This window comes from Canis lupus, chromosome 12, assembly GCF_048164855.1.
Source record: "Canis lupus baileyi chromosome 12, mCanLup2.hap1, whole genome shotgun sequence".
NCBI classification, from domain to species: Eukaryota; Metazoa; Chordata; class Mammalia; order Carnivora; family Canidae; genus Canis; species Canis lupus.
Window position 1 is genome coordinate 44250710 of NC_132849.1, and position 23330 is coordinate 44274039.

Consider the following 23330-nt stretch of genomic DNA (forward strand, 5'->3'; position numbering starts at 1 on the left):
GGTAAGCCCTGTGTGGGTGTGATCTAGCCGAATCCTCCTAACTCCATCCCAGTTTTACAGATGAGGAAACCGAGGCTCAGGGAAGTTAAGTGACTTGCCCAGGGTTACAGAGTGTGTAAGTGGTAGAACTGGATTTGAACCCAGGTCTTTCTGATTCAGGGCCTCTGCCATTCACTGCCCTAGGCTGCCACCTCTGCTGCTCCCAAGCCTGGACATGTGGTCTCCTGTGGTGCAGAGACCATGAATCAGCCCATTAGCATGTGGGCCTTTGTATGCATGCCTCAGTGAGCAAGAGACGGAGAAGGCTGGGCATTGTTCCTCCATTGTTCTGAAAAACCAAAGAACCACACCTCATAGGCCCAGCATCTTGAAATCTCAAGACTTAGGAGGCTTGGTGTCCCAGAGAGTTAATGGAACATTCTTCAGTCCAGCCCATCCAGAACAGACAAGGTGGGGTGGAAGAAAGGTGGGAGGATGCCTGATTTTGCTGAATTTGAGAGAAGTCCTGCGCTGAGATGTGGCAAGAACAGAAGCCACCAGCCAGAGAGCCCACAGCTCTGAGGGCCTCGTGGCTTCCCATGGGATTGGCTGCGGCAGGAGGGACCATGCCCAGGCAGGCATGGGAACCGACCCCTCCTGGAGTGGCAAGGCCTGAGTGCCCACTGACACTCCAACCACGGATTCCTTTCTGACTCCCAACACATGGGTCTTGTCGCTAGTAGGAGTGGCAGTGGCCTTCAGGGTGGGGGAAGAGTAATCTTGGCAATGAGATTGGCTCTGAGGATGGAGAGAGTGGTGGAGAGGACTCCTCCCCACAGACTACAAGGTCCTCAAAACAGGAAGCATGTGTCTTTTGACCCAGGCTGCCCCCAGCACATTGGGGGGGCACAGAGGGAGCTCAGTGGACAGACCTGCTCCCTTGGTACCCCTCGGCCTCTTGTGTTAGGACAGCTTGTGTAAGCCAGTAGTCAATATGCGCTGTGTGGAAGGATTTGGATCTTGCTTCTTTTACTGTTCAGGTCCCAGTGTGGCTCTTGTAGAGGGATGACAGGCCTCCGTCTGGTCTCGTTCTGAAGGCCGCTCAACATGTTCACAGAGACCCAACCTTGCCCCTTTCGAGTGGATCCATCAAAGCTGCCTGCAGGACCAGGCCACCTTACAGCTTCTGCTTGTGCTCCAGGAGGGCTACCGTGTTTGTGGCCATGACCACCGCCTTTCACTACTGCAGGGCACCTGGGATAAATAAAGTCCCAGAGCACAGACACACCCCATACATTATTATATATGGTATTACCCATATTAAAATTGCTGGCAAAAAGAGAAGGTGCTGGAGGGTCAAACATGGGGTTGAGATGAGGGAGGAAAGGGAGTAAGGGAATCCCCTCTCTCAGAGGCTGGTGAGGAGCAGGGATGGGGACACAGAGACTACAACGGGGCGCAGTCCCATGTAGCACAGAGTGTTAACCCTTCTGAGCTCTGATCACCCCTGGGGCCACCCACTGTGTACAGAGCCCTCAACATGTTTCAAGGGAAAAAAATATCAGGACTTAGAAACAGGGGGAGAATACCAGACAAGCCATGGCCTCTTGGAGTGGCTGGTGCCCAGGGACCGGGAGAGCCCTCTTGCCCCTCCTAATATTTGTGTGTCTCTAACGTGGGACCCAGCACTCATCTCCAAATGTGGGATAGGAGAGAGAGGGAGAAGATGCAGAGGAAGAGCTGTGGAAGTCCCTCTGCCTGGGCGGGGCTCTGCTCTGGCTACCCCTCTGGGGCAGAGACGCAGGTGGCAATCAGAGCGGCCCCTGATCTTACCAGAGAGGCTGAAGCTGGATTCATGAAGATCCCTCATGCCCCCGTGTCGGGTGACAGGCCGGGTAGGGGTGTCGGCGAGCGGTGTTCCCATCTCTTTCTTCCCAGGATGCACGACGATAGCTACATCCCCCAGGTAGGGAGTGCGGTCCACTCCCTTAACCTTTAAGGTCTAGTGAAGGATGAAGGAGAAAATGGGAAAAGATGACGCCATCAGAGCCCGGGCACCAGAGCCTCCTGGATGGATGACAGGAGGTTGGCTGCTGCCACTCTTCTCAGGACCCAGATGACTATATGTGACAAAAGTTTCTTACATCTGGAGCTCAGGGAGTGGAGGATTCTTTTTTTTTTTTTCTTTAAAGATTTTATTTATTTATTCATGAGAGACACACAGAGAGAGGCAGGGACATAGGCAGAGGGAGAAGCAGGCTCCCTGTGGGGAGCTCGATGCTGGATTTGATCCTAGAGTCCCGGGATCACGACCTGAGCTGAAGGCAGGCGCTCAACCACTCAACCACTGAGCCACCCAGGTGCCCTGCAGAGGATTCTTTTAACTCCTAATCCAGGTGTGTGTGCATGCATATGGAGGCCCCTGCTGGCTCCCTCTCAATATTAGTGGAATCCTTTCCAAGGCAGCAGGCAGATTTCTGAGCAATGCTATCCCCTCACTGGCCAGGCTCCCAAGAGGCCATGCCTTTTGCTGTGATCTGACAACTTTGTGGGGATACAAGGAAAATATAGCTGATTTGAAGATGAGAATCCCCCAATGGCAATACTAGTTAATTCTGTACTCACAAAGGCAATAAAGTTGAGCCTATGTTCTGCATCCAGATAGTTTGGGTTCCAATCCCAGCTCTGCTTATACTTGGAAGCTCTGTGACCTTATGCAAGTTATCTAATTTCTCTGTGCCTGTTTCCTTAGGATAATAATAGTACCTATTAATATTACATCTAGAACTGTTATGAGATCAAATGAATTAATAAACATAAAGCTCTTAGAACTGTTCTGGCGCATGGCAAGTGACATAAAGGATCAGCAGCTCTAATTATGGCAGAGGTCACTGACATGTGCTTTCTCGTGTTAAAAGGTGCTACTTCCAGGAGGACTCAAAGTGAGTTTGAGCATGCACATAAGATCTGAAGGAGCAGTGTAGATGATCTACACCCCAGGCACTTGTCAGGGACATCACCTCAACCTCCTTGCTGCTTGCTGTTTACTGAAAATCTTGCTGAAACAATACACATGGGGAATTTCTTGAAGGATCTTCAGCCTACAAATTCCTTTATCTTCTCCAACAACAGATCTATCTTTTAGCTCAACCCTTTTGGTCTGAACTATTTTGGCCTTTACCGGGCTGCACTTTGGCATCCTTGCTTTGGCGACTGGGGTCCTGGGGGGTGATAGGTTGGCACAGGCTGGCTGGTGACCCTGGCAGGCCACAGTTTCTGGCAGCCCCCTCACTACTAGGTGCACACCCAACACTCTACCAGAGATACTTTCTTCCCCGAGGCCCATGCTCTCTAGGGGTTGATCATACACAGTTTCTGGAAAATGAGTTTTGTTAGCTTTCTTTTTCTGCTTATATACATTCTTTTACATAAAGACTGTGACAGAACAACAACTCAACAGGTTTTTTTCCTGGGAACCTTATATTGTCATTGTAATAAGTGCTTGAGATAAAGACCCTCTGGGTTGGATTTACATCAGTCCTGGAGCTACTGCTCTTCCACGGTGGCTGGCCCTGAGGAGCGGTGCTGTGAATTGGTATCCACCTCACACTTTTATGAGGCTGGCTTTTAGAAGGGCTTAAAATAAAAAATAAATAAAATAAATAAATAAAAATTAAAAAAAGAAGAAGGGCTTAAAATACCTCCTCTGCTCTCTGTTGACCTTATTTCTTGACTAAAATGTCTGTTTTGGAAGGACCACAAAACTGTCATCAGATATTCTTTTTTTTTTTTTTAATTGCAATAGAATTCACGTACCATGAAACTTGCTATTTTAAAGTATACAATTCAGGGGCGCCTGGGTGGCTCAGTCAGTTAAACATTGGACTCTTGATTTAGGCTCAGGTCATGATCTTGGGGTCATGAGATCGACTCCACAGAGAGCTCCGTGCTCAGCACTGAGTCTGCTTAAGATTGCCCTCCCCCCACTTGCACTCTCTCACTCTTCCTGAAAAAAAAAATTAATAAAGTATACAATTTAGTGGTGTTTCAGTGGTGTATATTCACAACACTGAGCCACCACCTCTACCATCTCATTCACAAACATTTTCATCACCCAGAAGCAACCTCACACCCATTCCCCCACCCTCTAGTCCTGAGTAACCACTGATGGATTTTCTGTCTATGGGCTTTCTTGCTTCCGGACATTTCATATAAATGGAGTCATAAAATTGGTGATCTTTTGTGACTTGATTCTTTCACTTAGCATCTTTTTCTCAGGCTCAGGTATGCAGCATGTAGTATCTGTAAGAACTCCATTTCCTTTTCTGCCTGAATAATCTTCTACCATATGAATATGCCTCATTCTGCTTATCCATTCAACAGCAGAGAGACATTTGAGTTGTATCTACTTCTTGGCCTCTATGAATAATGCTGCTATGAACATTATGTACAGGCTTTTGTGTAGACATATATTTGTATTTCCCTTGAGGACATACCCAAGAGTAGAACTGCTGGCTCATTTGGTAACCCTAATATATAGCTTTTGGGGAACTGCCCAACTGTTTTCCAAAGTGGCTGCACCATTTTACATTCCCGCTGGCAATGATTCAGGGTTCCAGTTTCTCCACATCCTAACCAACAAATGTTATTTTCCAGTTTGGTTTTTAAAATGACAGCCACACTTTGCCAGATGTTCAGGTGTATGAATGCCTCACTCTTACTGCTCCTGCCAGTACCCCCTCCAGAAGCTGGCTGAGGCCACCCGCCATTGTCCACATCCAGGGAGTAGACTGGAGATGGCCCCATTCATCTTGCAACAGACCCCGAGTTTTGAATTAAACACTGATAACTGAAGTCATGTGTGTTTTTTTTTTTTTTTTTTCAGGTAACCCAAGTCTGCTCCCCCACAGCAGATTTGGTCTTCGGGAGAGAAGGGTCTTTACGTCATTCTGAGCACTCTGGGCTGTCACACAGGGAAAGCCAGCAGAATTGATCTTTTGGTGTTAACATGCCCTGCTTACTCTTACACTTTAGAGCATTACATCTCAAATATCAGGCTTACATGCCCTCACTTCATCAAGACTGGGAATGAACCAGGCAATGGTAGGACCTCAAGGGCTCCTAAGCCAACGAATCAGGAGTGACTCAGTGGTCACAGACTGGTTCACGCTTCCCTCTTGTGCCTTCAGGAACCCAGAACTCTTGTTTGTCTGGCTACTTAAAATTGGATCTGAAAATTAGGAGTCCTGGCTGGCTTGGTCAGAGGAGCATGTGACTCTTAATCTTGGGGTTGTGAGTTTGACTCCCATGTGGAGTGTAAAGATTACTGAAGTAAATAAAACTTAAAAAAATTATATTTGATAGTCAAAGATGGGGAATTAAAACTGGTAGTACCCGGCTCTAGCATTCCCCTTGTCCCAACACACATCCCCCTTCCAGCCCAGGAAAGCTGGACTGTATTTGTGAAAGCTGTGGTTTTTGTCAGTGAACTTGTACAGTGGGGCTCTATGGAGGACCACACTCAGGGTGAAACAAGGTCTTGGTTAGAGGTCTGAGGAGAGCAGGAAGGCCTGTGCTAGCCTCCCATCCCACCTGGTGGAATCTTCCTTCCAGGACTGGGGCCTTACAGGCCAGCCAGAGTAGTGGGTGTTCAGAGAACAGCTGGTAAGGCACAGGCTGAAGCAGCTGCTCCTGAAAGCCTTTGGGTGGTTCCAGGAAGGAACAAGAATGGGAACAAGGAGGGGAGGCCTGAGGGACTGAGTCAGGAAGTCTGGCCTTTGCATAAAGACTAGAGAACCAAGAGTTTGGCTGAAGACAAGAGGTCATGTAATCATTTCATGGTAAGTGTGCCAAGCCACAGGCAGCTCTTAAAAGGCCTATTCTTGGGATACTATTGAGCAGATTTCTAGAGCTCAGCAACATGGCAACTGAGTCTTTTTCGGTCAGGGTCCTTTATATTTCTGGTCCCTGCCGGAAGTCAGAGCTGATGGTGAGTAGAGAACACAGCACCTAAGAGTAGGAAGCTGATGCTGGTCTGGGACAGTGACTATGATATGGGGGGTGAGGTGGGGGTGGGGAGGTGACCTGGAAGAATCTAGAAAGGGTGCCCCCACCAGCTGCTACTTCGGGCCTCTGGCCAAAAAACACACACCCCATTTTACTGAGTCTCATCCCTGCACAGACAAGTGGCTGACTGATGAGGCTGAGCTGGGCAGCTTACCAGAAACTTTGCTGAACTACTTTCAGAACACATAGTGAGTAGGTGCTGTGTACAGAGGATTGGGAGGGACTGGACAAAAGGAACAGAAGAATAGAACACAGGAGAAGATGAATGAGGAAATTAAAAAAAAAAAAAAAAAAAAAGGATTGACATCTCTTAAGTGTGCCATGATTCCAACCACAGCATCCCAGAGCCTAGGCAAGAGAGCTGCTGGACCAGTAAGGCACGGGTTGCGGGGCTCTCGGTGATAGAAGAACACTTCTAGAATATTGCCTTTTGCCACAAAGAAGGGGAAGGGAAACAGCATGATGCTGTCCCTGTATCAGATTTGCTCTTTGCTGATGATCTGGGACATCCACCCAGAGGCCAGGGCTGCAGTTCCCAGCACCTGGAGTTGTCAGCAAGAACTCAGGCCTGATTCTCTGGGACAGCTCTCAGTGATAAGGCTGGACCATCAATTCCCAAGCAATGAGGGAACAGCCAGTCTTCTTTTGGGTGACTTGTCTACTCAGAGGACAGAAGCCCTGGGGATGAGATGAAGCCCAAAGATTTAGTGAACAGGTGTTTATGGAATCCAAGGACTGGGTGGGACCCCTAAAATATGCACTATTACAGACGTGGTAAATCCCACCCACCTTACTACAGTCACAGGGAAAAGGGAGGTTTCAGGGAAAGAGAAACTCCAGGGCAAATATGATAACCCAGGCCAAGCCAGGAATCCTATCAGAGGGCTGCCAAGAGTCCTCCTAGAGAGTAGACTTTGGGGACATCTCTGAGCATCTCGTGGTATTTCCCTAGCTGCAGGGGAATTAGCAACGGTTCTCACGACATTTTACTGTTATAGGTACCCCTTTCTGTTCTTCCGATTATTCCCAAGGTAGCCATTCCAGGCAATAGGATGCAGTGGGAAAAACAGAGAACATCTTTGAGATTTAAAATAGCCATTCTAGAATTCCCCAACAGGAACTTCTTTCCATATACCTTCTTCCCCTTTCCTCCTCTTACCTTTTCTCTCTGGACTAGCTTCTTGTAGACAGTATCTGGGAAGGACCTCAGGGGGTAGAACTTGCCAGTGCCCTCCGCACACATGAAGACACCATTCTCGTACACGACTCGCCCCCGGCTGATGGTGACCAGTGGTACGCCATGGCAGCGCATGTTCTCATACAGGTTGAAGTCTCCTCCCTGCACCTGGGTGCTGGCTGAGATGGTCCTGGCGGAAAGGGAGTGGTGGGAGAGAAAGCTCTGAGAAGAGGTAAAGATAATTCATCTCAGTGGGAAGAGGAGATGCTCAGTGGGATGGGATGATGCTCAGTGACAAGGGGTGATGTTTAGTGGGAAGGGAGGATGCTCTGTGGGAAGGAATAATCCCTAAAAACTGGTTGTTGCCGACTGAATTGTTATCATCTCCCAAATTTATACACCCCCAGTCTCTGAATGTGCCTGCATTTAGAGATAGGATTTTTAAAGAGCTAATTTAAGTAAAATGAGGTCATAGGGTGGACCCTAATCCAATCTGACTGATGTCTTTATAAGAAGAGGAAACTGAGACACCAGACATGGACACTCATAGAGGAAAGACCATGTGAAGATGGAGGGGAAAGACAGCCATTGACAACCCAAGGAGAGAGGCCTCAGATGAAACCAGCCCTGGTGAGCCCTGCTGATGCCTTGATCTTGGACTTCTAGCCTCCAGAACTGTGAGAAAATCCATTTCTGCTGTATAAGCCCCCCAGTCTGTGGTAGGGCTAGGGCAGCCCCAGGAAATTAATCAACTGGGCTAAACTCTAGTGTTTATTTGCCTGTTTATTTAGATTTATTTATTTTTGAGAGAGAAGGAGAAAGCTCGGGCAGGAGGGACAAAAGGAGAGAGACTTTCAAGTAGACTCTGCGCTGCCCAGACCATGCAGGCCTTCAAATATTTGTTGAACTGAACCACACCTCAGGGTCATACTTCTCTATGCTAGATGCAATGCAAAGATGATAAGCTTGTGGAGTTTTGTAAGATAAGTTCCTTAAATACCCCATATCCCTCTAGCCCTGGAAACAAGCAGCAGGTTTTACTTTGTGGCTTCTGGATCCCACACCACCACGTCAGCATCAGCTCCAGGGATGATGCGGCCTTTGCGGGGATACAGGTTGAGAATCTTCGCTGCATTGGAACTGGTAACAGCCACAAAACGGTTCTCATCCATCTTTCCTCCAACCTGAAGCATTGCAAAAGTGTCAAGTCAACCAAACCCTATGTGTGCCTCAAACCCTTGGTCACCCTTGACTCTGGCCTGTGGCCCTTCAGTTGATCAGAACAATGGTGCCGAGAAGGACAATGATGTGGGGACCATCTCAGATAAGCCAACCGGTTGGCTTGGTTCCCAGGCTTGCTCACTCCTTACTCCTTCATCAAGCAACAGTGGTGAGTGGGCACTTTGCATAAGGCTGTCTACCTGGTGGAAATTTACCTCCTGTTTGTACAAAAAGCTCTACTTATGTGCCCCCTATGGATGGGTCAGGAGCCTCCCTCCATCCACAAAGGAACATATATTTTGTTCTCTTGAAAAACATCTTACTGCCTCACCTACCAGTGAGAGCACCATGGACATCCCTCAAGGGGGACTCCTCAGCTACTCATGGGCCCCCGTGAGCTGGTGGCTTAGTCTTCAGGACTTCAAATTCTCCTTAGGTTCATACTTTGCTGTGTCTAATCTGTGATAGGTCAAGACCAAAAATACTTATTCTTCATGGGGAGAACAGGTGGTATTCAAATGAAGTCCTAGTCCTTATCTTTTTTGAAAAGCAATTAGGCAAAATATATAAAGAACCTTAAAAATGTTCATATCCTTTGGCTCAGAAATCTGCTTCTAGGAATCTGTCCTAAAGAAATAATTAGAATGCTGACATATATATATTTACTCATGAACAAAGAAATTCTCTGCAGCAGTATTTGTAAGTGCAAAAATTTAAAACAGCTAAAAGTTCCAAACATCAGGGAAGGATGAACAAATGTGGTACTACCATTGGAGGAAATGTTATTAGGCTGGTAAAAAAGATGTTTTAAAAGAATTTTTACTGATACAGGCAAACACTCAGGATACACTGCTATATGAAAAAAAAAAAAGATGAGCCCAGTTATTATAATAACATATGGTATACACATAGAACCTGAAGGAAATATATCAAAATATTAATAATTTAATTTCTCAATATGGAATTATGGGGATTTTCTTTCCTAATATTTTTCCATACTTTCCAAATTTCTATAGTAGGCCATACTACCTTTCTGACTGGGGGGAAAAATGACCTTTTTGGTTTTGTTTTTAAGTGAAACAAGGAGCCATTGATGCAGGCTTCCAAAGAGTGAAAACTCTTGCTAGGACTTGAGCAGAGAGGGGTCCCTAGAACGTACCACTCCTCTCTCCCAGATGACGCTCATGCGGTCCTGCACGCCACTCACTCCATGCGGAATCTTGGTGAAGTCCTCCTTGCCCATAGCTTTCTGCTTCGTAGTGAAAGGCCGGTGATCTGATGCCACAATGTTCAGAGTATCACTGGATAGAGAGAAGGATGTGACTAGTAAGGGAGGGAGGCCAGGGTTCCAAAGAGTGGGGACAGATGCAGCAGAAAAGCCTTCTCTTGGGATCCAGGCAAAGCTGATCTCTAAAGTATGACCCCTGACAAGTTATTTCATCTGTGTGAACCTCAGTTGGCTCATCTGCAGAATGGGCATATGGGCTGAGTGTGACACCAACTGCCAGCGTCAGCCTTTGGGATGTCAACTTTTAAGGGTTAAGACGGAGGGCAGAGAAAAATTGAACTTAGAATTTTGATCATTGAGGGGGGGTTTATAGCCATAAGCCCCCATACCAACTTCCCCTCATCTTCCTCAACCCCTACCAGTCCCTGTTGGTGATAAGCATGTGCTGGGCAAAACATTTACAGGTTCAATGTTTTCGAAATGTTATTTAGCTGTTAAAAAAGATGTTTTAAAAGAATTTTTACTGATACAGGCAAACAGGATACACTGCTATATGAAAAAAAGAGATGAACCCAGTTATTATAATAACATATAGTACACACATAGAACCAGAAGGAAATATATCAAAATATTAATAATTTAATTTCTCAATATGGAATTATGGGGATTTTCTTTCCTAATATTTTTCAATGCTTTGCTAAATAACTTGCAGTCATAGCCTTTCTTGGATGTGGAGTTCTACTGGCAGAAGGGGAAAGCAGGGCCAAGACAGAAGTCTGTCTTCATAAACCAGTCATGACATTCAAGTCAACTAGTTCATCACCCCTGCCCACCATGACCATCAGGCGGTCACTGAGGCTGGTGTCTGTGCAAGGTTGCGGGTGGCTTCAGCTCTCCGGGTGTTCTAGGCTAGCTAGGAACTTAGGGCAGAGACTCAGGAGGGTGAGACCATGCATGAGACGGCAGAGAACTTGGCCTTGTTCAGAGATCTCTGTAGACTGAGGACTCAGAGGTGGGGAGGGGCAGAGGGGGAAGGATGTCCACGTTGCCCAGGCTGGGGCAACGTCAGGAGAGAACACTGTTGGAGGGCACAGAGGGTCCAGGCTGCAGCATGGGGTCATGTGGGAGAGGGGGACGATTGCTGGGACTACACAGCAGGAGCCCTAAGAGTCTAATCTATTTGTAGGAGGTGCTAAAGCCTTGGGAATGCCTGCGGGCCATCCAAGCTGCCCACATCAGAAGGGGAATTTGGGAGCAGAAGGCATTCACTGAGTTGGTGACCAGGCATATTTGTCAAGCCCTCAGACGATTCAGGGTCAGGCTGCACATTGGGCTGATTACTGGGGGCCTGGCAGGGCTCGTCAGTCACAAATGGTGCCAAATGACTGATGTCCTTGGCCAAATCCACAGTGAGATGACTTAGCTCTCCCTGTAGCATGGGCTGATGTCCTCATTAGCCAAAGATGCTGCTCTGGGCCTTCTCAAAGATTGCAGGAGGGACTCTCCACAGAGTAGAGGGTTTGCTCTAGGGTGCCCCAGGGATGCCCACATACCCTGGGCCTGCAGAACCCAACAGAGTTTCACCTTCTTCTCAGAGGTCCTCCAGAAGCCCGAGGAAGGTTTTAGATTGGAAGATGTGCCTTTAAGAGTCATGGGCTGAGTATTAGGGACCTCAACTCCAATTCTTTAACCAAGTCTTACTGAGCAGCCACCTTCAAAAAAGACTCCTAGGTGCCCTTGGGTTAGGTGTGAATGAATGTGGTCACATTCCAAAAGGAATTTTTTTTTTTAAGATTTTTTATTTGTTTGTTTGAGAGTGAGAGTGCAAGCATGAGTGGGGGGAGGAGGCGCAGAAGGAGAAGGAGAAGCATACTCCCCGCTAGCTGGGAACCTGATGTGGGGTTCAATCCCAGGAGCATGAGATCACCACCTGAGCTGAAGGCAGACACCTAATGGCTGAGCCACCCAGGCGCCCTTTCCAGAAGGGCTTTAGAGGTCACCTAATGCTGCCCTGAATCTAGGAGATAGGACACACCAAACCATACTCTTTAAAGTTTAAAACATGACCGGCTTTCTTAAGTACTTTAACATTTTACATATTCAGATGAAAAAACTTCTGGCCCCTCTAATAAATTAGATTTTTTACACAGAGAACAAACTGATGGTTGCCAAGAGGGAGGGGGTGGAGGGATAGGCAAAATGGGTGAAGGGGAGGGGTCAGTACCGGTTTCCAGTCACTGCCTGAGTAAGTCACTGGGATGAAAGGCACAGATAGGGAATACTGTCAATGGCACCGCAGTAGTGTTGTATGGTGACAGATAGGAGCTACACTGGTGAGCCTAGCATAACCCATAGAGCTGTCAAATCATTGTTGCACGCCTAAAACTAATGTCACATCGTGGGTCAACTAGACTTCAATTAAAAAAGAAAACAAGAAAGGAAAAAGAAACTAGATTTTAAGTAAAGGATAAACTCTTACATCTGTAGATTGTGGTTTTTACCCTGATCTGATATATAAGAAATCATATCTGAAGGTAGATCATGATGAAGCAGCACACATTTTCTTACAAGAATATGGTAATTGGTGTCTGGGTTTTCTATCAAGTATTTTGTGTAATATCAATTATCACCAACAATGCGTCCTAAAGACAAAATGATAGTGACCATAAATTCCTGTAAATAATATAAATGTTAAACAATGCTCCAAATTCTATAAAATTGCACACTTTCACAATATGCACTGATTTTAAAAAGGAATTCAAACTCTTCTCATAATAGCTCACATGAAATTACAATTCAACTTGAGTGAATTTATTTACATAATTTAAACTAAAAATAGGCTAGATATAAAAACTTAAATCATTCAATTAATAATACTCCCCCCACCCCCAGCCTATTTGAATTTGGGTAGGTGGAGGCCTTTACCACCCTTCTGTTCTTTCCATGGAATTGCCTGTGGCAAGCAGAGTGGTTTCAAAAAATTCTTTGACCTTGGAACTGAGCCCAAAGTATTACAGTGGGCTCTTGACACTTGTTTGTTTTTGTTATGTTGATAATGATGAGAAGGAGGCTGGTTTTTCCCAATGAGAAGCTTTTTTTTTTTTTTTTTTAAAGTAGACCCCGCACCCAGCAAGGAGTCCAACGTGGGGCTTGAACTCACAACTCTGAGATCAAGACCTGAGCTGCGATCAAGAGACGGATGCTTCAGCGACTGGACCGCCCAGATGCCCCTGAGAAACATTTTTATAAGTAAGAGCTGACCTGACATTTTTCCTCTCTCATACTCCCTAATTCATTTCAGTCTGTAAGGGCCGCTGCTGCTCAGTGTCACAGCAATACTGTGGGAGGGGAAATAATCACGGCACTGTGCTGCACATACACTGCCCCTCCAGGGGCCTCCTCCCTCTGAGACCTGATTGACTGCGCCCCACACCCCACTTTAAGGTGTTAACACAGCAGGATGTCTGGTGGGGATTCTCCAGTTGGTGGCAACCAGGATGGAAACGTAAGGACATGCATGGATAGAGTAAGTGCCTGGTTATCTAAAGACAGTCCCCTTTAGTTGGGGCTGGCCACTTCTCTCAATCATTCTCCTCATCATCCTAGGAGAGAGAGGTCAATCACCATCCCCAGGGGTATGGAAGCAGAAGACAGGCAGGGAGACTGAAATGTTGCAGAATGGATAGCCCTGTAATCTTTCCTTCCTTCTTCTTTTTTGTGGTTTGCGTGGGCTTCCCTACTCTTTCCTAGCAGTTAAGGAGGGCACATCTCAATAGGTTCACCCATGGAGAACAGAGGTGATGGCAGTGGGCATCTGTCTGAGAGGTGGACTGGTGGACTGGCCCTGGGGCTCTGGGCAAGGAGAGCCAGTGGGGTGGGGACAACCTGCCCTCCCACCATAGACAATGGCAAAGCTGTGAGAGCTTTCACTGGGGCCCAGACACTCCAGAAGGCAGTCAGGCTTGAGCTGCCTTCCAGGATCTTTGTTTATGGGGATGCTGCTGGTTCTGGAAGCTAGAAGGTAAGGAAGGAAGAGGTCAAGCTGAAATCTATCTCCTGGAGCTGGGGATGGTGTAAGGAAGGCACAAGAGAGCCCACACTGGGCCTGTGCCCTGCATGATGCTTGGGTGTGGAGAAGAATCCCCCGGCCCTGAATTGGGCATGGGGAAGGGAGGACGCTGATGTTTAAACTAGACTGGACTTTAATGACCAGAAGGGAGAGAAAGCAATGGATTCCACCCAAAATGTCATTAAAGGAAATAAAGAAACTGCAAGCAGTTTGGGAACAGAACAAAAGCTATTCATTCAGACTGTTTGTTAAATCTGTGCCTTTTCTATTTGGATCAGATGGGGAAAAGTAGTGTTAAAAAGAGAGGGGGCTGGAGAAAAGGAGATCTGGAAGGAAGGATGAAGGGAAAGCGGGAGAGAGGGCAGAAGGAAAAGAGTAAAGAGGAAAGAAAGAAGGGAGGAACACACAGGAGAGAAACCGCACGCGAAGCAACGAGAGGAGGCAGAGGTGAACCCAGAGATAGAAAGGTCCACCTATATTCCAGGACACGTCAGAGGCCACAACCTATAGCCCTGCAAGGGTCTTCAGGGTAAGGAAGCAATGTCCTTTGAAATTCCGAATCGGCACTGTTCACACTGATAAGCTCTTGACTCTTACACTTCAGAAGCTCTCACTCCAACTCAAGTGGTCAGAGAAGCCCCATGGGATGGCAATTAGCTGACAGGCTCTGGAGAAGGGAACCGGAGCTAAGTCTTTCCACGGGCACAAGGGAATCAACCCCAGGTCAGATCTGGGGCCTCTACGACATCACCTTGAAGATCTATCAATCCCCGGGGAGGCACATATTACGAGTCAGCGATGTGCTCCGGGGGCCCCAGCATTCTGCCGGGGTGCCTTACTTGGCCAGCAGGCTCATGAGGTAGGTTGAGGTGTTGGTGTCCAGTCTCAGGGGAGGCACCGTGACATAGGCCGCCGCGTGGGACCAGTCCTGGTGGTAGTAGTGTAAGCCCGTCAGTGTGGCATGCGCAGTGGTGGTCTCAGCCAGCACAACCTTCCCTGGAAGAAGGAAGGTCAGACCATAACTGGGAAGCCACTGAACTGAGAGCTCACTGGTCTGACTGGCCACAGGTGGAGGAGCCGAAGTCAGGGGGAGGGAGGGACTTGCCCACGCTCACGCAGACGTTTGAGAACACAGAGGGGTTCGAGGCCAGGGCACTCCACATGGCTACTGCTGGCTCCAGACAAGGAGGACAGAAGGGCAGGGGTGCCGAGGAGGGGCGCTTGGAGGAGCTCCCTTTGGCTGGAGCACTGGGGCTGTAGGGCACGGACAGGAGGAGGGAGAGGCACCGGTGCAGGTGAGACACACAAGGGGCTGCCCCTAGGGGAGAGGTGAGGGGCCAGATCTCGAGGCCATACTGCCAGAAGGCTGGAAGCCCTTGCTCTGATTTATATCCCCAGGTCTGTGACCATGACTTTGTTTCTCCTGTTACCAGGACCTCACTGGCACCCTGAGCCAGGCCATGACCCACAGGTGCCCTGGGGCTCGGACATGGAGCCAGGTGGCTGTGAGGGAGGTTGGGCTCCTACCTGTTATTTCTCCAGGGCCTTCTCAGGCACCCCTTGAAAGGCCCATTGGAACTGGTCCAGTATTTTATGTTGGTTACCAAGGCAACCACTAGTAAAACCCAAGAGGCCAAAAAGATAGCAATGAACAAGTTGCCTGAAAACTTGGAAAATTTTACCAGACCCAGGAGAGGTGACAGACACGCCTGTAAAGCTGTTAGGCAGACAAGCGTGCAGAGGAAACACTGGTTCTGAACACGGAGGTCGGGTTAGGGCAGAAGGCTTCTGAGGGTGACAGTGGAGAACAGGGCGGACACCGGGCTGGTGGGCCCCATAGGGCTGCGACCCCACCATGCACGCGCACTGTCCATTCCAGCCCCAGGACTCACCTTGCATCTTAGCAGCTGCGATAACATCGCCGGCCGAGATGCTGGACACGTTGACCAGGTAGATCGGGCAGTGAGTCTAAAGGAAAACCCAGTGGGAAGAGAGTGCATCAACCCCAGGAACCGGCTAGGCACTAGCCCAGCCCTGGGCAAACCAATCCTGGCCCCAGTGCCAACCCCTGCGTCTCTCAGCCCCCACTCTCGGGAATGCGGGGCAGCCCGAGCCCAGACCGCGTGAAGCGAGGAGGAGGCAGGCAGCACCCAGCACCAGAGCCCAGGGGCAATGCCAGGGCAAGATGTTGAGGGCTGAACCTCCCATCCTCTACCAGCCCAAATCAAGATGATTGATAACTTAATACAAGGGCCTATTTTCGTTCATGAGTGTGATGACCTAGAGACAGTCGAGGATTATACTGTATGAGGGCTGCTTTATCAGTAGATAGAATGCACCCTGGAGAAGAAACGAAATACAGGAGGTTCAGGGTTCGGAGTCTGAGTCAGACAGGATTGGTCTTGCAAGTAGACACCTGGATTGTAGTATCGATGAGCTTCTCCTCTCTTCACTTCTCTGGGCATATGTTTGAACTAAAAAACAGGAAGCTGGGAGTGCCTGGGGGGCTCAGTGGGTGAGCATCTGCCTTTGGTTTAGGACGTGATCCTGGGGTCCTGGGATCGAGTCCTGTATCAGGCTCCCCACAGGGAGCCTTTTTCTCCCTCTGCCTAGGTCTCTGCCTCTCTCTCTCTGTCTCTCATGAAAGAATAAATAAAATCTTAAAAAAAAAAAAAAAAAAAACCCAAAACCCAGGAATCTGGCCTTCTGTTGTTCAGATCTTTCTTTATTCTGGGGCAAGTTTCCATCAGGAAGTAACTGATATCATAACTACTATCATGCCAGTAAAACAACGTCCTTGTCCAGTGCCCAGACTTGTAGATTGCTAATCGGAAAATTTTCCCAAATGTTATTGTGATGCCTTCTCTACTTATCAAAATGAGAGGACAGAGAGCCTAGGAAAAGGCCCAACATGTCATGTGCTTGGCACAACTTTACTAATTCTGAGATCCGCTGGACCTCCAACCTCTTGTGTTTTCTCTGGTGTTCCTAACACCACCCCTGAGGCTTACATCCTTCAGGGGCAGTCCATGTCTTTTCAGAAGAGAGGTTCTCTGAGCAGGAGTGCCCACTAGAATCGGGGGTGGGCTATTTAAAACTGATGGCTGGGCATCATTCCCACATTCCTGATTCAATAGGTCTGCGAGGGCCTGAGAATTTGCATTCTTAAACTTCTAACAAATGTCGATGCTCCCAGTCCAGGCACCACACTGAGAAAACCCGTGTTCTAGAGGCGACAGTTCAGATTATCTGAGCAAATTGAACTCTTTAATGATCATTTAGAAGGAGAAATAACCTTGGTCTAGTGCTCTGCTGTTTATAAAGTGCCTTTCCTTCTCTGCCTCCTTTGATCCTCACAACCATCCGTGAGAAGTGTTATTACTATACCAATTTCAGACAACAAAAGAGTCTATCAGAGTGGTTGAGTGACCTGCATACGTGGAGAGCTTATATTTGGTAAAGCCCTCACATCTCTTGCTCATTTCCCACCACCACACTGCATCTGCACCCCCTGACCCTGAGCGATACCAAGGAAAACTTCTAAGTGGTCCAGAGGCAGAGGCTTAAATCTCAGTTCTCAAAGCAAACATCTACCAAATTCCTCTACAGAAGACAGAGTTTGGTTGCAGGGAGGCTCTGTGGCTTCCAAACCCATCCTCCTCCCGTGGGAACCACTTCCACTTGAGCAGTGAAGCCAGACTCAGCAAGCTCAAGGGGGTGGAAGAGAGAGCAGACAGCAAGGACCTCCGCCAGGTCTATGGGAACAGCAGCATTCACCCAGCAAGCAGTTTTGGGGTCCTGCGAGTCAGGGATGATGTTGGCAGCCAGGACAGAATGGGACTCCACTGTGTAGACAGAAGATTCTGGTTTCTGAACCCAGAGTCGAGAACAGGTTCAGGGGCAGGTGGGGTCTACTTACCCTGTTTGCAATGGTGATGACTCGGTGAGTGGCTTCAGCTTCCAGCTGTTAGAAACAAAGGACAGGAAGAAAACAAGCCTCACCATTTCTTCTAAGCAAGCCCACATCTGCTCGGGAGCCCACTTTGTCGAAAGTGTTGGTACATCGAACACAGAGTTGGAAGGGTCAACAGCACCCATAGAGGCTGCATCACAGGAGCACCAAGCTCCAAGCACTCTGCTCGCCCTGAGGGAATCCGAGAACTTAGTATCCCCAGCATATCCTTTTGGGATGCTACTCGGGCCTTAAATAAAAGGCAAGGAAACAAAAGCAAAGGGAAATCTAGAGTCCCATCTCTCCATGCTTTCTGGTGTATTGTCTCCACAGCCACACAGCGCGGTAGCAAAGAACAATCCTAATATCAGGCTGGAAATTAGCCTAGACCAGGGTTTCTGAACCTCAGCACTATAAACATTCTGAGTCCAGTAATTCTTGGAGGTAGGGGCTCTCTGGGCATCCTGGGATCCTCAAGCAGCATCCCTCACCTCTACCCACTAGATGCCAGCAGTACCATCCCCAGGTGGGACAACCAAAAACGTCACTAGGCATTGCCGAGTGTCCTCTGGAGAGCAAAATCTCCCCCGGCGTGGAGACTTTAACCAGCAGATGATGTCAGTGATGGCTCATGCTATTAATACCCTACAGTCAAAGCCTTGCTCTTGCCCTCCTATAAGTGAACAAAGCCCAGTCCTGTGACCACCGCCCACTCCTGTTCTCACAGGCACACTCAGGGTCTTGCCCGACTGATGGCAGTGCCATCACATCCTGTCTCTGGATCCTTGTGCCTCGTGAACATCCAGCCAGCATTCTGCACGGAAGGCTTTGAAGAAATGGGAAATAGCTTTCTCCTCACGAATGGCAGAGGATATCTGAATAGGGTCACAGGACAAGAAGGCACTATTTGTCCAATGTGATCCCGCCAGAGCAGAATTCTTTAGTTGGGGGGCTATGGGGGATGTGGGTGGATGCCCTGCAAAACTGCACAAGGACAAAACCACAGGGCAGAAGGATGGTGGGGCTTTTCATTACCATTGCCGTGGGTCATGGGGTAATAAGGGGCAGGGAGCATGGACACCTGTGTGCCTCTGGTTGTTGGTGGGAAGCATCTGAAGTTTTCCTCAGATGCTCAAAAGGATCTCATTCCAAAAACGTTGACTCACTCACTGGCTTATAGCCTGGAATTTCTTTTAAAACATGAAGGTCCGGGCAGCCCGGGTGGCTCAGTGGTTTAGCACCGCTTTTAACGCAGGGCGTGATCCTAGGGACTCGGGATTGAGTCCCACATCAGGCTCCCTGCATGGAGCCTGCTTCTCCCTCTGCCTATGTCTCTGCCTCTCTCTCTCTCTCTCTCATGAATAAATAAATAAAATCTTTAAAAAAAAAAAAACTCATGAAGGTCCTTTCACTCTGTCTCCCCACTGCCCATTCAATTTTGGGGAAAGCAGCCCCTGCTGTGCTCACATTGTCTCCCTCAGATCCCTGAAATCAGAATCAAATCAGATGGGTCTGGTTTCCCCCCAAATGTCATTCCCAAGGAAGCCCAAGGCCTTTGGCTCAGGGCATGATCCCAGGGTCCTGGGATCGAGTCCTACATCGGGCTCCCCACAGGGAGCCTGCTTCTCTGTCTGCCTATGTCTCTGCTTCTCTCTGTGTGCTCTCATGAGTAAATAAATAAAATCTTAGAAAAAAAAGATTCTATGAATCCAGGGATGTCTGGGTGGCTCAGTGGTTGAGCATCTGCCTTTGGCTCAGGGCATGATCCTGGAGTCCGGATTGAGTCCCACATCAGGTTCCCTGCAGGGAGCCTGCTTCTCTCTCTGTCTATATCTCTGCCTCTCTCTGTGTCTCTCATGAATAAATAAATAAATTTAAAAAAAAGAAAGATTCTATGAACCCATAGGAAAGAAGCTGACAAAAGGCACAGAAAGTTTTCCTCACCTCCTCTGGGCGGCTGATTTCGATTCCTTCTGGGCCCGTGATACCCAAATCTAGCGCTTCCTTGGCACCCTGAATAAAAGACAGAAAATTGAATGATACAAGAAAATCACAAACCCCAGGGACTCTCAAATATGTTGGACAGAGCCCATTGCAATAGACTTGCTACTTTTCTCACCTCTGTAGTATTCATCTCCCAAAGAGGGCAGAATCAGTACAGGGCTCCCTTGCAGTAAGGGGGCAGTAAGACTCTCCTAGGTTTCACCTCCATAAGGATGGAATATATTTTTTCCTCTTAAAATTACAGTTCTGTATCTAACCAGCAAGTTTGGGACATGAAAGACGATCGGACTGAAAGTCAGAACTGCCCCACTGAAGTCTAGTCAAGTCTCTAGCTTCCAGCCACATCTAGATGATGTGGCTTTCCTTTCCAAGTATCCTTTTCCAAGTATCCTATTTAAGATCCAGGAGCACAAAGGGACTCATCTATCAGTGAGTAGACCGCTAATAATATCCCAGCTCTTCTGGAGGGCGGATGGTAACAGGAAAGCAGAGAGCTGACTCTCATTTATTCTGATGTCAAATCTCCTTAAAATATTTCTTAGAGGTGCTTCAAATTCTTTTGCTATAATGGAATTTAAATATCATATTAGAACTAAGACATTATCTAAGACTTAAAAACCATTTTGGACTGTGAAGAGTTTTTTTTGCTGTTGTTTTTTTACAGATAGTAGACAAGTTTGGATTTTCTGATTAAGATTTGTCATCTGTGGGGTTGTCAACATCTTGCACTTTCTTTTATAACTTATTTTGTCTGAACAAAATTGTGAGATGGGTGATGGGTGGTCAGGAATCTCCCCCCAACCCAGACCCAGTTATCTGTATTGGCACCCCAGCACCCCCTCCCCCATATTCTCTATTCTCTATTGCCTTGCCTCGGCCACGAGCTCCCCATTCTCAGCATGGACTCGGGGGATCGCTCCAATGTCCTTGCAAGCATGCAACACTTGATACAGCTCGCTGTCCCGAAGCATATACAAGTCTTTGTAGGTCATGAACATCTGGAAGGAGTTGACACCCTTCTCCCTTACCAGTGTCTCCATTTCTGCTTTCACCTGGAGAGCAAAATGCAAAGGCAATGCCACGTGAGTACAGATGTTCAAGAGGCTGGCTGGCAGATGCTGGCTCAGGATGGAGATGTGGGCCATATGACCACCAGCAACCTCACAGTATCATCTCACTTTTCACCCACCCCACAGGCTGCTGTGAGGTCATGTGAGCAAGCAGATGCAGAAGTACTTTGAAAATTGTCAAGTATGACACACATACAGGAACTTTATTGTTACTGTCCAGGAATGTTTCTGCTATTCCGTAGGCTTGTCCTATGTTTCTGACTCCAAGTTAGCCTTATTCATAAATGCACTAACACCTTTTTACTCTCAGGGCTTGTGCCCTCTGCCCCCTTAATAAATATGCACAATTCAGTAGAATAATGCTAAAAATCCTGAGACCCAAGGCGCCTGGCTGGCTCAGTCAGTGGAGCGTGCAACTCTTCTTGATCTTGGGGTTGTGGGTTCGAGCCCCAGGTCGGGCTTGGAGATTGCCTAAAAGTAAAATTAAAACAAACAAAGAAACCCAATCCTGAGACTCTGGGGAAAATCTAATTTAGGAATATGATCAAAGCTACATGAATAAGGAGTTTCATCCCAACGTTACCTACATTAGGAAAAAACTGGAAGCAACATTGGTCTGACAATAGGAATATAAATTGAGGTTTATTTCGTTGATAGGACATTAGGTAGCCACCACACTGATGGTCATGAAGACCATGCAGCCAAACCAAAAATGCTCACATTGAGTAAAAGAGTTACTATGTAAAAAAGCACATATGAAGAAAAGACTGGAAGGAAATAAGCTAAAACAATAGTGGTTGTGTTGGAGTGACCAGATGATGGGCTTCTTTTCTATTTTTAAAATCTTCAGTTAGAAAGAAATTATTTGATAATAACAAAAAAAAGAATTTGAAATTCTAGATGCGTGGAAGTCCCCATAACCTCTGGGGACCTAAGGATGGCTGGCCTGGCTTCAGTGTGGCTGAGAACTGGAATGGATGCTCTATTCCAGGCCAACTCCAGGTGGAGGGAATAGAGAGGCTCCAGGTAGGGTCATCCACCCAGGAGGGTGTCCAAAATAAACAAAACCCTCACCTGAGATAAGGGCTGACTGACATTTAGGGTGGTCTGTGCCTTTACCCAATACCAGGAGGGAGGTCTTCATGGTGTGAGGCTTGGAGGGGTCCGAGCTTTTCAGAAGGACCAGGTGAGAAATAACAGAGGAGACTGGGTGAGCCCCACACTCACAGCTAAAACCCAAGGGCAGTAGTACCTGAGGCTTTTAATTACCATCTGAGAAGGGAGTCAGGCCCTGTAGACCAGTCTCTAGAGCTGAAGAACTTTGTAAAATGTCTTAATGCTTGTTGTTTTTGTTTTTTGTTTTTTTAAAAGTAGACGATGTTATGCGCAAAGTGGGGTATGAACTCAGGATCCTGAGATCAAGAGCCACACGCTCTATTGACTGGGCCAGCCAGGTGCCCCAGTGCTTATTTATTTTTCTGATTCTAGGGCACCCACGGAGTACCGGCACATGGTGATTAACACGGAATTGATAAAAGAATGAGCATCCAGGCTGCTTCCCTGGGATAACAAGCAGTAAAAGTCCAGAAGTGAAACAAAATCTAAACGCTCGTCTATCTGTTTTGGGGAAGAGCAAAGAAGTGGGAATCGGGGAGAGGGGACTGGACTCTGGCCCTGAGGCCTGGAGCAGTGGAAGGACAGGAAAGCCAGAGGGCCACAGAGGCTGAAGCGAGAAACGGCTCAGTGGGAGCCAGCCTCAGCATGTGCCAGGAGCAGCCTCACGGCTCTCAGAGCAGGAGCTGGGCCCCCCAGGAAAGAAGTAGCCCAGTCCATTTGTACCAGGCAGTAATAACCAGTCAGTATGGGACCTTCTGTTCTGTTCTGAGCCCTCAGGACCAAGCTGTCACTTCCAGCATGACAATGAGCCTGACTCTTGCCAAGCCCACTATTCAGCAGCAGCCACTTTAGGAGTCAGCAGCGCTCACCGTAAAGTATTCTGTCAAATGCTTAAAAGAGTTGCTGCTGTGGTCTGAGCAAGGACTCAGCGCTCTCCACACCTCTGGTCTTAGGCCCTCTGTGTCTGCTGGAAAACTGGCCCTTTAAATTAAGCAGAATGAGCCTTCTGGTCCTCTTGCGGAACCATGTGTTTTTTCTCTTGGCATTTGGGGGAGTTGGGATGGTGGTGGTGCGGGTCCCACACCTGTGGGAGAGCACCCCACCCTAGCTGACTCTGACCAAATGGCCCCTCTGCCTGTTCTAAAAAGAACATTCATTCTTCTTTTGGGATTCCACCCAGCACCATTACCTTGGGTGCCCACCAGGTGATCCCCACGTGCAGGGCATAGTCACAGCAGACCTTGGGGTCCGCCAGACCCCGGCACTTCTCATAGGCATCCACGAGGGAGGTTTCCTTATCAGGCAGGACGTGGCCGATGACCATGGTGGTGCCTCCAACTAGTGCTGCCTGCAGGAGACGGGAAAAGCAGTCTCATTACATCCCTTCCCACAGCCAGGTCACCAATGCAAAGACACACAGAGTCCTTGGATGGACATTCAGGACAACC

The 23330-nt window shown here is 47.9% G+C and overlaps 1 protein-coding gene across 2 annotated transcripts in view; it reads right to left on the bottom strand.

The window, feature by feature from the left end:
- DPYSL5 (dihydropyrimidinase like 5) overlaps positions 1-23330 on the bottom strand; it is a 96178-nt gene that overhangs the window by 3117 nt on the left and 69731 nt on the right. For both annotated transcript variants that reach the window (XM_072770744.1, XM_072770746.1), the window contains 10 exons: positions 23072-23230; positions 20569-20748; positions 19637-19705; positions 17660-17704; positions 15633-15708; positions 14580-14736; positions 9603-9744; positions 8264-8406; positions 7205-7412; positions 1813-1981 (listed from right to left, as the gene is read on the bottom strand). In XM_072770744.1, coding sequence (XP_072626845.1) covers positions 1813-1981; positions 7205-7412; positions 8264-8406; positions 9603-9744; positions 14580-14736; positions 15633-15708; positions 17660-17704; positions 19637-19705; positions 20569-20748; positions 23072-23230 — 1348 coding nt within the window. The remainder of the gene's footprint in view (positions 1-1812; positions 1982-7204; positions 7413-8263; positions 8407-9602; positions 9745-14579; positions 14737-15632; positions 15709-17659; positions 17705-19636; positions 19706-20568; positions 20749-23071; positions 23231-23330) is intronic.